The 12,786-nt window shown below is 39.4% G+C and overlaps 1 protein-coding gene across 1 annotated transcript in view; it reads right to left on the reverse strand.

The window, feature by feature from the left end:
• Positions 1 to 12,786, reverse strand: part of LRP2 (LDL receptor related protein 2) — a 160,027-nt gene continuing 147,241 nt past the window's right edge. The window contains exons 71-79 of the mRNA XM_077154078.1: positions 10,761 to 10,880; positions 8,712 to 8,802; positions 7,764 to 7,831; positions 7,450 to 7,597; positions 6,805 to 6,934; positions 5,727 to 5,828; positions 4,202 to 4,309; positions 1,693 to 1,764; positions 1 to 1,506 (exon numbers count right to left, since the gene is read on the reverse strand). Coding sequence (XP_077010193.1) covers positions 1,345 to 1,506; positions 1,693 to 1,764; positions 4,202 to 4,309; positions 5,727 to 5,828; positions 6,805 to 6,934; positions 7,450 to 7,597; positions 7,764 to 7,831; positions 8,712 to 8,802; positions 10,761 to 10,880 — 1,001 coding nt within the window. The 3' untranslated portion in view covers positions 1 to 1,344. The remainder of the gene's footprint in view (positions 1,507 to 1,692; positions 1,765 to 4,201; positions 4,310 to 5,726; positions 5,829 to 6,804; positions 6,935 to 7,449; positions 7,598 to 7,763; positions 7,832 to 8,711; positions 8,803 to 10,760; positions 10,881 to 12,786) is intronic.

The following is a 12,786-nucleotide window of genomic DNA, read 5'->3' on the forward strand; positions in this document are numbered from 1 at the left end:
AATACACATTTATTAGAAATTTTTCAGCAGCATCATTTCCAGTTGTTTTTCTAATCAAAGTACATTTCAAAATTTGAGCCACAAATATTTTGAGAGCTCAGGAATAAAATACCTAGTAGTAAGTTTCATCCATCTATTCATCCATTTACTGTTTAATAAATGTACAATATTAGCATAAAGAGCCAGGAATGACACTTCCTATATAAATTGTATATTCCTGCCATGGTTCCCAGATTTTCTACAAAAGAATCCTGTTGTAGAGACAATACCAGCTAGACTGTACAGTACATTCTGATAAAAATGTATGGATTTAGCTAAAGGACCTCAAAAAGGTTCAATAACAACAATTTCCCTTTCAAATCATGTTCAGCTTAGGAAATAAATAGTCAATATAATGGCATTTTTTATACACACAGAAACAAAAACCCAGTTTAGATTTTGCCTAACTGGTATTTGTTTGGTACCTTACTTTATGAAGACACAGATTGGTTTTAGTACGTCAGCTACCGAGTTCCAGTTACTAGGGTAGAAACTACCTGAGAGGCCAGGCAAAGTAGTAAATTACTCTCTGGTCCACTGAGCAAACAAAGAGTTCATTCAATTAAATACAAACTCACTGCATGTCACTTTCACTTAATGATGTAGAAATAAAAATGGTTGATTGGGAAGCTAGTGAGATAATGCATTTGGAAGGGAGTGTTCTGGTTAGACAACACAAATATGCAAAAGGACTAAACTAAAATGCATTTTCTACCTTTTGCAGTATCTGAGGTGCCTATTGTCAAATTCAGATGTCAATCTAATACACAGTGCCCTCCATCAATTCAGCTATTAGTCAGGTTAGCATGTAATATTGAACAGTAATTAACTGCTGATGTGTAAAACAGACTCAAGAGTGAGGGTTGGTTTCATTTTGTGGATAATAATTCTATAGGAAATATGAGTAATGCCGCTCTTTTAGAAATGGCACAAGGCCCCTAGTCAATCGTTTTCCTTATTGAATCAGACAAATTGGGCAGATACTTTTATTATCAAGTTCAGTGACATTATAATCTTTCCAAAATTTACAAATGTACAATATATTTATAGCATTACCTTCAGACAGTTTCAGTGCAAAGATATACATATAGTATATCGTGATAATTATTTGTAAATATATGAGATGGCACATGTAAAAAAAAAAAAGGACACACAGGCCTAGTTTCCACAGACACTTCTAACTACAGGTGAAAAGGGGAAAAATATATTTTTTATAAAGTACAGAATGATAACTTTTTTCCATCTGTTTGTAAAAATATATGTGCAAAAGTGTATTTCTAATTATTCCCTAAATAGTAGGCATAGCTATACCTCAGAGTCCTCTCTAACAAGATTGACGGTGTCTTTAAAAGAGTCTTCTGTTGCAGTATAGCCTTTGGTTGGTTCTCTTCTGGGGGGAATTTCAGCAGGTAGAGAAGATGACAATGGAGGGAATCCAGCACCGTTGTCCTTTTGCTCCTTCTCCGTCTAAGACGACAACAGAACATGAAATCAATCAGTTACTCCCTCATCGTGACTGGAAATTGTTTTTTGTGAAGAAAACTTATCTTTTCCAGTTTGCATTGAGTACTCTGAGCACATGCCCAAGTTAGCCAAGTAAGTTACTTCTCAAAAAAAATGCCTGTACTAAGAGACCTTTTTGTTTTAAATTACCTCTCCATAGACTGGATTTTCAAAGTTGGTATCTTGTTTTGGTTTTCGTTTGAAGAAATTCCATTTGGTTGCCTATATGGAAAGGAGAAAACAAAACAATAAGTTCAGTCATGGAACTTTGGGGTGGGTTTCCTTTGTTCCTGTTTTTAAGGATGAAACTATTTGGGACCACGTGGTCTGAATCTTCCCAGCTAAGCTATGAGGCGCTCTTATTTTACAGAGGAGGGAAGAAGTCACAGATTAAATAATTGAAATATAGGAAAGGATCACTCACTAGACGCAGAGGCCCACAAACTAAGGAACCCAAAGAGAGGCAGTGCCTCTCTTTGGTGAGCAGTGCCCGCTTTGCTGACTGTCTTGGCTTTCTGGCCACAGCTGTGTGGACAGGTGGTACACACCTGTGGCTGCCAGTGGAAACATGGCAGTGGACAAGGGAACAGGACAGCCTACTTTGGCAGGCAACTGAAGTAATGCACATATTGATGGGGTGACTCTTATTCTGTGGAAGCAGGGATTAATATGTGAAGGAGGGCAGAACAGATGAATATGGGAAAGGACAGAAAGGCCCAGAAGAAGGGGGCATTTACCCACATTTAGGAAGGCCCAACTCCACATGGTGCCACCAAGGGGAAAATACAGACATTCAGGCTAGAGACCCTGTGTTTGGAAGTTTGCAGTGGAGTGTGGAAGGCCAAAACCCTTCAAAATCAGTGTTTCGGTATGGATTGGAAGAGAAATGGTGTGGTAAGCTTGCATTTTTACCTCTTTAGGATATCTAATTTTTTTTTTTTTTTTTTTTTTGCATGGACAGGCACCAGGAATCGAACCCAGGTCTCCTGGCATGGCAGGTGAGAGCTCTGCCCACTCAGCCACCGTGGCCTGGCCAGGATATCTCATTTTGTTTGGTGTTATATTTAAATGGGATATCTAATTTTAATGCAAGTGTTTGAAATGATAGCAGTCACAGGAGTGCATGTTCTTAACTTTGACTTCTATGAGCATATTTACAGACAAAAGATACATTAATGATACTCCTTGGTACATGAATGGCAAGCTGGGGTAATATTAAACAAGTGCCTCTGCTGCTTCATGTCATACTGGCTGTTATCTCAGTGTCTGGGAGTCAATACATATAGGATAATTTCTGGGCATACTAAGGAGGACAAACATGGAGGGTCTCATCCTCAACTGATTTTCAGGAGGAGCAAGAACTGATGGATATGAAAAAGATACTACAATTGCCAAGGTCCACTCCTATTGGAAATAATTCATTTTTTTTCTGATGGCTGATGTGCAGGTCAGAGGTTACAGCATGTGCACTGTGTTCCTCTTACGGCTTGGGTTGGGCAATATTCAAGTGTGTGGAAGGAGTGGGTTAACAGGAAGGAAAAGGTGGACAAGGAGATTTTGATACAAGCGCTTCTTCATCACCACCAATTTAGTTCAATTTTTATTTTGACCCAAACAAGCAGAAAAGGAACTGACATCTGAGGTGCTTCATTGCTGAAAATCCAACGTGATTTCCAAGTTAACTTTGCAGACATCAATTCTGTTTATAGGTTATATAATTTGAGAAATAAGGATTGTTAAAAAAAGTAAGATTTCTTTTAGACAAAGATATTTGTCTCTTTATATGACTACACAGCAGGAGTCACAAAACCTTGGAACTGATAAAGATATTTCAGGTCCTACTGTTCTCAAATGGAAGTGAAGGGGGAGACCTGGGGGGCACTGTGATTTTGCAGGCAGGGGCCAAGAATGCTAAAATGTTTTGTGATGCAAAAGACAGTTTTATACCACAAAGAACCATCTCATTCAGTATGCCAACAGTTCTTCCAGTAGAAAACACTGCCAAGGACTCCATTTTCCAAACGTGAAATATTTACCCCTGAATAAAACAGCTAGATCTGGAATAGTTGAATGTGTATCTATTTAAACAAGGGCTATATAAGACATTAATACATAGCTTTATATCAAGCATATTGAATTTCTCTCTGCAGACTATTTTCTGAAGGGATTCTGTCTATGGGTCAGTTTATAAATTTCAGAGGGCCTGGAGGAATGGTTGTGAGGCTCTTTCTGGCACATTGAGGCCAATAATGTTGGATGGATGAATGGACAATGAATGAATGGGAAGAGGATGAAATATAAGCTAGTGCCACCTTGTGGTCAAGGTGCTTTTACACCTTCAGGTAAAAGCAGACCTAACAACAATGTAAAAATGTACAGTGTTGCAACATTACATCACATAGAAGGGTCTTTTATACATTCTCTCAAATTGAATGTCCTGTATCTGAAGTGGCTGTATCTAGAAGTCTGTTGCCCTCTTCTCATGGTCTCCACTGTCACAAGGAACATTATTTTCAACTCAATGTTGAATGTCACTTTACTTGGTGGAAAGTTTTTAAAATTGCCTGTCTCTACCAGTTTGCCTAGGATTAATACCAGCCCAACAATTTCAAAGTTCTTTTCAAATTCCAGTATAATTTCAATACCCAACCACTGTTACCTCAGTTTCGCCTGCACTCAGGGAAGTCTGCTTCATCTCTGCGGCTAACTCTGAAAAGTTTACAGGACTTTCATAATTCTGATTATCTACATTTCCAGACACAGTCACCTGTAAATACACCAGTTTTGAAAGAATTTAGTAATAAACAAAGGATAGAAAATTTCCTGCCAATTTTGTTCTGTTTACCACTTCATGCTCCTAAAGATTTGGTCAGACACCATTTTTATTATATGAGGAAGACCCAGTGGCCCAGGACCAAGCACCACTCCCATATTCCCAAAAACAAGTGCTCTGACCACGAAGCCACCTCAGGCCTTAACCCTGGGAGACAAACAGACTCCTCAGCTGGTCACTCTCTCATCTCTGCTGTTATAACACTTTTTTTTTTTTTGATAAAATATACTCTGGCTTTATGCTGGTAGCCCAAATCCTAGAAGATCAGTATGAATAATTCCCCAAACTCATTGGTGAATTGAGAATCAGATCCTCAGACATTTAGAATAAAACATCATTTCAAAGGACTGCTTAAAATAGGTGAAATTTTTGAAAGGCAAAAGGACATGATGAAATCAATACCCCTCCAGACATTTTCTGTATCATTCATGTAATTCCAAGGTTCCCTCTTAAGCCCATGAATATATAATAAATTACAGGACAGAAAACCACTTCTTTTCCTACATTTTTTTATTTGCCACTTCATTTCGTCTGTAACTTAGATGTGTTTGCATACATGGTCATATTTTATTTTAAGAGAAAATGCCAAATGAAAAATCTGTTTGTCGTGTAATTAAAGTTTTGCTATCTGGATATCAAAGGATCAGACAAAATGCCTGATTTCTAATATTATATTAAGAGGCCTTCTGAAAGTAGGTATTAACAATGAATGTGCATGCCACTAAGGTCCTGATTGTTTTGACAGAGAAGGTAGAACTTAATGGTTAACAGTGGTGCTGGGACTGCTGATCCAAGCCCAGTGGAAAGCTTTCCCTTCATCCATACTCTGATCTCATCTCCCAGCTCCTGGGGAAGACGCCTGGGTAACAGGGCTTTACCAAAGGAAAAGGTAGCTATCTGCATCAACTGTGGAGACATTTGTACTTTTCAGAAAATATAGAAAGGACAAGCATAGGGAGGAAAACTAGCAGTCTCTCCCTTGGACTCACCAGAGCCCTGTCATAACAATATACGTAACAGAGAATGTATCCAGCACCCCAGGTCTCTGCATAATGACCTGACGATCATTCACTTAATTATTTCATAAATATTTAATGAATTTGCCAATCTCTAAATGGCCTGTACCTCTCTGACACCCCTCAGAATGAAAGACTCTTGATCACAGGCCAACATTTTTATTTTCAGGTCTTATGTCTTGGCTCAGTCCTGTCACTGCAGACGGGAGAGTGGGATCTCTGTGCTCCCTTCCATTTGGAGAGAAGGTTAGGAGAATCTCAAGAGGGCAATACTCAGTAAAATAAAAGCCAGCACAGCAATAACTGGGAGGGGGTAAGGGGTGCTGATTTCTCACCGGGGTTGGCTGACGCAGTGTGACAGCACTATCTCTGGTTGCGTACATTGGGTTTTCAAATATGACGGGCTCCTTCCCTGTCTCCATGGCAAAGTGCTCACTCTGACGGAAAAAGAGAGATCACACTTGTAGCTCTGTTCGCCTGCAAAGGAAGGTGCTTTCCTCACACCTGGAGGCACGCTAGGTGCTATGCCCAATTTATCCAAATGTTGACATCTTCAAGAATTTAGCCAAAAAAAAAAAGATCTGCATACACACAAAAAATTCACCACCTCACCACTAATTCACCACCTCAAGAAAACTTTTCTGCATTCCAATTTTCACTGGCTCCTTAATAATTCATTTAAGATTAGATCAGGACCAAACAGAAAAGGGGTATTGAGATTGGTGGAAGAAAATCAAGGAGAATAGGGAGAAGGGGAGAGAAGAGAGAAGGAAAGAAAATTAATATTCTGGGGAAAGGCAAAATACTGAAAATGATTTCCCAATCCTGTGCCAGAACTTGTTAGTATCCTCATAAGTGCGCAATTTGGCCCCCAAAAGAGGTTTTATTGTACCTATTTTACAGAGAGGCCAGCATGGGTCAGTGAGATCAAGCACTGTGCCTATTATTACATACCTGGAAGGGGGCAGAACTAAGGTTTGATCCAATCACCAAATTTAAAATCACTTTTTTCCATCACTATACATGGCAGAAAAATATATGATACTAGGAAAAATGTATTACCCTATCATTCCTTTATAGATGCAAAAAAAAATCAAATAGAAACAAAATATCATGGTCACTCCCCTCCAAAAAATTCAATGATTCTAATTAAATTTAAAGACTATTTATCATTCCAATTTAACTACTTGGCTTAATGTTGGGGTAAATTTTAGATTTATTATCAATGTTATTACATACACCTGTGTGATAAACCCAATGCTTCCTAGCTTTACCTGTAGAGTACAGACTTAATTCAGGCATACTGAATTTCCTTATTCATTAGAATAATTTTAATTCTCTATAAAAAATGGTCATTTTATAAAACAACAAAAATGACTTAGCCTTCAAGTTATCATTTGAAACCATACTCACCATAGCCATTGATCTGTCAATATCAGTATCAAGCCCAAGACCAGATACACCGATATCCACATTAACATCTGCCCCTGATCTGAAGGTCACCCCATTTCCATTTTCAGAAAATTTGACAAGATTGCTTAGGCTGCAAGGAAGTAATTGAAATAAACATGGTCTTATTTTCTTTCTGATAGCCTTTCCTCCATATTACTACTTATTATTATAATAAGTAGTATCCATATTACTACTTATTACTCCATATTATCTTGTTTAAATGAAACGCTTAATTTCCACTCTGAATTTATGCATGCCAAACATGGTAGTAAGCTTCTTACTACCAAGGTTACCAAGAAACATTAAGTACGTTCCTGAATGCTCGAGATCTAAGAAAAGGATGGATTGGGCACATGCAAAAATAAAGCCGTTAACCTGAAGTGTAACTTGGATGTCGAGTAGAGTACAGTAGAGTAGACACAATCATTTGGGCTATAAAATGCAATTTGTCACTCTCATTTCAGAGAAGCATTTGATTAAGTTGTGACCCTATGTGACTGCTTTGAATTCTCACTACTTTCAACAGAATAGATAAAATAGGTATTGTACTTTTTATGGTAATATCACTTAGACCTCTAAAATTATCATTCTCATAATGAAACTGACCTTGGGAGCTTGGGCAGCTTGGGCAGCTTGGGAAGCTTGGGCAGAGAAGGTAAAAGGGTGCCAGTTCGCCTATAGTAGAAAACTCCTCCAATCGCCAAAGCTCCAATGATCAGGATCAAGATGATTGTCAATAATGTCACCGTGGCCTCTAACAAAGAGGGAAGGAGGGAACATATCAATGTGTGTAAAAGGAAAAGAACCAAGAACAGACTCAGAAACAGAAGTCTTCTTCAAAGATGGGGTTCTTTGAATGACAACATTCGTTTTAGCGGCCAATGGAATTTTTCCAGATTGCTGATACTCTTAAAACTTACTTGTGCCTACAGACATGCCTTTGGACAATGCTATTTCACAGTAGCTTCCCGTGTAGCCATCAGAACACCTGGAAGCAAAAGGAGATTCACTAGCCATTGCCTTCGTAGGATTCTATTGCAGATCTATAAGACTACCCTGAGACAGAGCGAGCTCTGCATTAATTGCATTTTGAACAATGTATCTTGCATGACTTCTGTTTATTCTGCCCTGAGATGACAAGCAGTGGTGATAGTTATCTGACTTTGGAAATTGACTTTTAATGGACTGGCCCTTACATGGTCAATCTCATAGAATAAACTTACTAGTGTCTTCTCTAAGTAAACTGGAAACCATGATTGTATATTTCCCTCTGAAATGCTTTTATTAACTTTTTTTATTTTATCATTATTTTTTTTTTTTTCACATGGGCAGGTACCAGGAAACAAACCTGGGTCTCTGGCCTGGCAGGCGAGAACCCTGTCTGCTAAGTCACCTAAAGACATCTCTTTATCTTGCCTCATGTTAGGACTTTCTCAAGAATCCTCTTCTTTCCAAATCTTTAGCCCAGTCATGCTGCACGTCTTGAGTGCTTTAAACTAAAGCAGCTCTGCAATCCTACTGCAATTAGTAATGTTAGGTGAGTGGGAAAACACTGTTTTCACTTCTCTAACTCAAAATGTTACTCAAAATGTGCTCCACGACTCAGTGGCATCACCTGGGGGCTCGCCAGAAATGTAGAATGCTGTGAATGAGAATCCTGGTTTAACAAGATCCCAAGGTGATCCTGCTGTACATTATAGTTTGAGAAGCCACATCTTAATGCTCAACAGACGCTCCCAAGGGAGGGTAAGCTGGTTAAAATATGGAAATTAGTGAACTGGTAAGGTCACTGTGCTTGTTTTCCTGGTTACTTGAGAGTCACAAATTCCCCCAGAAGAAGCAACTCCGACCTCAACATTCAGACTTACTTGCATTTCGGGATGCCACTGTCATCAAAATAGCAAGTTCCTCCATACATACACCTGCATGCGAGGGGCATGGCGATAGGAGGTTCGATGGCTGCAGAAAGGTAGAGCCATGCATTTGTTAGTAAGCCACCCTCAGCGGAGCACTCCGCCATGCAAACCTGCTTCATGCCCAGGGCCAGAGTGGGGGGCAGGCTAATTAGTCTCCCTGTCAAAGGGGGCTGTTTATAGGATTTCTCCCCCAAAACACTGAAGAGGTGCTGGACTCCAGGCATATATAGTAAAGGAAAATAAGACGTTCAGAAATCCCTGTGGGTCCGGTTAAAATGAAAACTTCAATTTAGGCATGCCTCCAAACTTTAACTAAAAGATTCTAAGCATCTGCAACTGATGGGAGATAGAGATCGCCTCATTTTATGACCTCCAAAACTGAGCCCCTATTCCCAGCTCAGCCTCTACATGGTCCCTGGATGTACCAGAGGGGCCATTCCTAGATGTTCAATAAGTGCATACTGCAGATGGATTTATTTAAGGAATTTGTATATCCTTCTGGCTCAGTCTATCAATTTCACTTTGTCACAGACACCTTCCCTGAACACCTGTCCAATGAGTAATTCCACCCCAGCCCAGCCCCAGCATACCTCATCTCTCTCACCCTGCTTTAGTGTTCTCCTTAATACTTTCATCTCCTGAGCTATTACATATTTCTCAGTTTCTCTTTGTCTTATTAGAACATAAAGGCAATGAGAACGGGGAATTTGTTTTGTTCATTTCTGCTATCTCCAGAACGTAGAATCGTGCTTAGTATAATGTAGAAACTCATTTATGAAATTGACTAATGACTACACCAAATCAAGAGCTCATGTGAAATAATTGCCATATTTAACGTGCTTACACTGTTTCTAGATAAATATCTTAATATTAGCCACTAGGTGAATAACTTAAATGAAGAAAACGGATGCAAACAAGATTAAATTGCAATAAATGTCAAAACGGTTTGTCTACACCATAGAACAAATCTCAAAGCTTGAAATCATCATTTTGCTTAAAATATTGGAATCTTTCCTGTCTTTCCTCATTGCCAACGAGACAAGAGTGGAGTTTAAGGGGAAGCAGTATTTCTTCCTGCATTCATCCTTTAGAGCTTTTCAGACTGGTGTGCCTTATTGAACTGCTTATTCTTCCTAATTGTCAAGAATGTGCCATAAAATGGATGGTTTTTTAATGTGCTTATCAAGGTTACTAGTTAGGAACACTAGATATGCCCTATGGCACTACAATATGATCTATAACTCCTTAATTTAGGTCATGTTTTTTATTGTTGTTTTTTTTTTTTTGGTGCATGGTCCAGGAATCGAACCCAGGTCTCTTACATGGAAGGCAAGCATTCTACCACTGAATCATAACTCCTTAATTTAGAAGAGGCATTTTAAAAAGGTTTTGCCCAAGAATAGCAAGAATAGATGATCCACATCATTTAGGATAAGAATTAAATCACATTTCTTCTTTCTAGCTTCCATTTTCCAACAACATAAGGTAATTTTCAATACAGGTGCCTTCAGCTGTTAAAACTTTGAAATGAGCACGAGTAAAGCAACGAACATGCTCTAGTCTTCCCCTCTGCACAGCATGACCTCCTCCCACTATGGGAGAATGGTTCTCCACCTTGAGGAACTCCAGTTAAGGCCAAATGGATTCTGGAGCAACAGAAATTCAGTACAAAGAAGAAGAAGAGGAAGATGCCTTATAAAAAATCCACTCTTAAAATGTCTTTACACAGCATAACAACAGTAGATTCAGGGGCAATGGATCTGTATCTTAGCAAGTAATTCTCTGAAGTCACTGGAGCTTAAGTTTTGTTTGGCCCCTTAAGTCTCCCTCAGCTCTGCTTCCCACATTTCTCCTCCCTCCTTCTAGCCATCCTCACTCTATTCTGCAAAGGAACAAGTACACTCTTCTAGCTCATGAGGAAGGTGGAGTACAGGCATGGAACCTACCAGAGAAGGCAAACAGCTCTCCCAGACCCCACAACTTTCCAGGCAGTGCTCCTACCTGCATCACACTCAGTGGTACTCATCTCTTTAAAATTGGAGCCTTGGGGACAGGCACAGCTATATCCAAGAGGACTCAGTAGGCAGAGGTGGCTGCAAAAATTTTTACAGGGGTTGGGAACTGGAAAGCAGATGAGAACAGTGGTTAGGTCCCAAGGAAAGTATGAACCCCATCCTAGGACATGCGTATCAACTGGTGATGCCAGAGCCCAGCCAACATCCCCACACTGTGCCACCTCACAATTCAACCTCATTTACACAACCATCCTCTGCCACCCCAACGAAGTGCCACAGTCTGTTCCTATGCCCTCCTTCCCATTTCCACACAATCCACATCTTGCATTAGCATGACTTATAGCCTGTATGAAGGTAGGTATTGGACTCAAAATCTAATCAGAGCCAAGCAACTTGAGGTGGCTCAAAAGAACCAGTAAGAGCTCATTATTATATGAAGATCTGCCATTTGAAAAATTTGAGTAAATCATAGTATATGTTAAGTTAGAATCCTGCAGATGTGATTTCTACTCCAAATCTCCAAGGAGAACTTTCTTCTGGGTTTCAGTTTCTTCATTTGCAAAGCAAGGGAATTTAGAGTTAAGATTCTCAACTGTGGCTGTAAATCAGAATCACTGATATGCTATTCCAAAATATTGACCACCCACAGAAATTCAGGTTTCTAAGTTTGAAACAATGCTCAGGAGAGTCTAGAATCTTCTGGGTTCTATCATAATATATATTATGATTTATCCAAGGGTCCCACTGGACTTGATGATTTCCAAATTCCTTCTCAGATTCTATCATCTTGATTCTCCATTATCCAAAATCTTGCCATAGTCAAGGTATGCCTCACTCAAAGTCAGGCGATAACATGGATGAAACCTGAAGGCATTAGGTAAAATGAGCCAGACATAAAAGGACAAATATTATATGATTTCTCGTATATGAAATATGTAGAATAGGCAAATTAATAGGCAGAAAGCAGAGTAGTGGTTACCAGTGGTCGTGAGAGGGGGATATGGGAAGTTACTGATAAATGAGTATGAGTTCTGCTTTAGAATGATGAAAATGTCTGGAAATAGACAGTAGAGAAAGTTACATGGCACAAGGTAATTAATGTTAAACAACTGTCCACTTAAAATGGTTAAAATGGTTTTTATATAACGTATATTTTATCACAAATTAAAATAAGCTTTGAAAAAATGAGTCCTATCACCATTTTGTCAGTCTTCTAGAGCAGAGCGGAGTGCCCAGGGAATCGCCTAGAGGATCTTGTTATAATTCAAATTCTGGTTGAAAAGTCTGCAGTGGGGACTCAGAGTCTGTCTTTGTAACTCCCATATGATACCAGTGCTGCTGGCCCATGGACCACATAGTAACAAAGAATCTAGAACAGTCGTTCTCAAAGTGTGGTCCCTGAACCTGGAATGTCAGCTTGTTAGGCTCCATCCCGGACATACAGAATCAGGTTAGGATCCAGCAATGTGTGTTCAACAGCCCCTCTAGGTGATTCTGATGCATAATTAAGCTTGAGAATCACTGGTTCAAAGTAAAGAATAATCTAGCACAGATTATCTGCCTGAGATTCTCAGCACTGATTTCCAATTTGCCAAGGCTGACTGAGGCTCTCAGACTATCACTGAACACAGGGGAATTGTATTCTCATATTCCAGATGAGGATGGGGAGGTGACTCGTTAAAGGCCACCCAGCCATAGCATTCAACCCGGAATGAGGTGCTGGACCCTGGACCAGCACGGGGAGACCCTGAGATTTTGAATGGACAGAACTGAATCAAAAATAATTTCTCATCCATTGGTTGTACAACTTGGACATACAAGTTACTAACTCTCTCAGTTTCCTTATGTGTGAGATGGGACTAGAATACTCTCTGTAAGGTTTTTCAGAAGATTAATTGAAGTAACAGACTGCCAAGCTAAACAGAGACTGACAATGAGCAGACACTGAAGAGAGAATCTAAAATACAGAACTTAGGTGAGGAAAAGGTCCTTATTATGAGTGAGAAAAGGTC

This window comes from Tamandua tetradactyla, chromosome 3 (assembly GCF_023851605.1).
Source record: "Tamandua tetradactyla isolate mTamTet1 chromosome 3, mTamTet1.pri, whole genome shotgun sequence".
NCBI classification, from domain to species: Eukaryota; Metazoa; Chordata; class Mammalia; order Pilosa; family Myrmecophagidae; genus Tamandua; species Tamandua tetradactyla.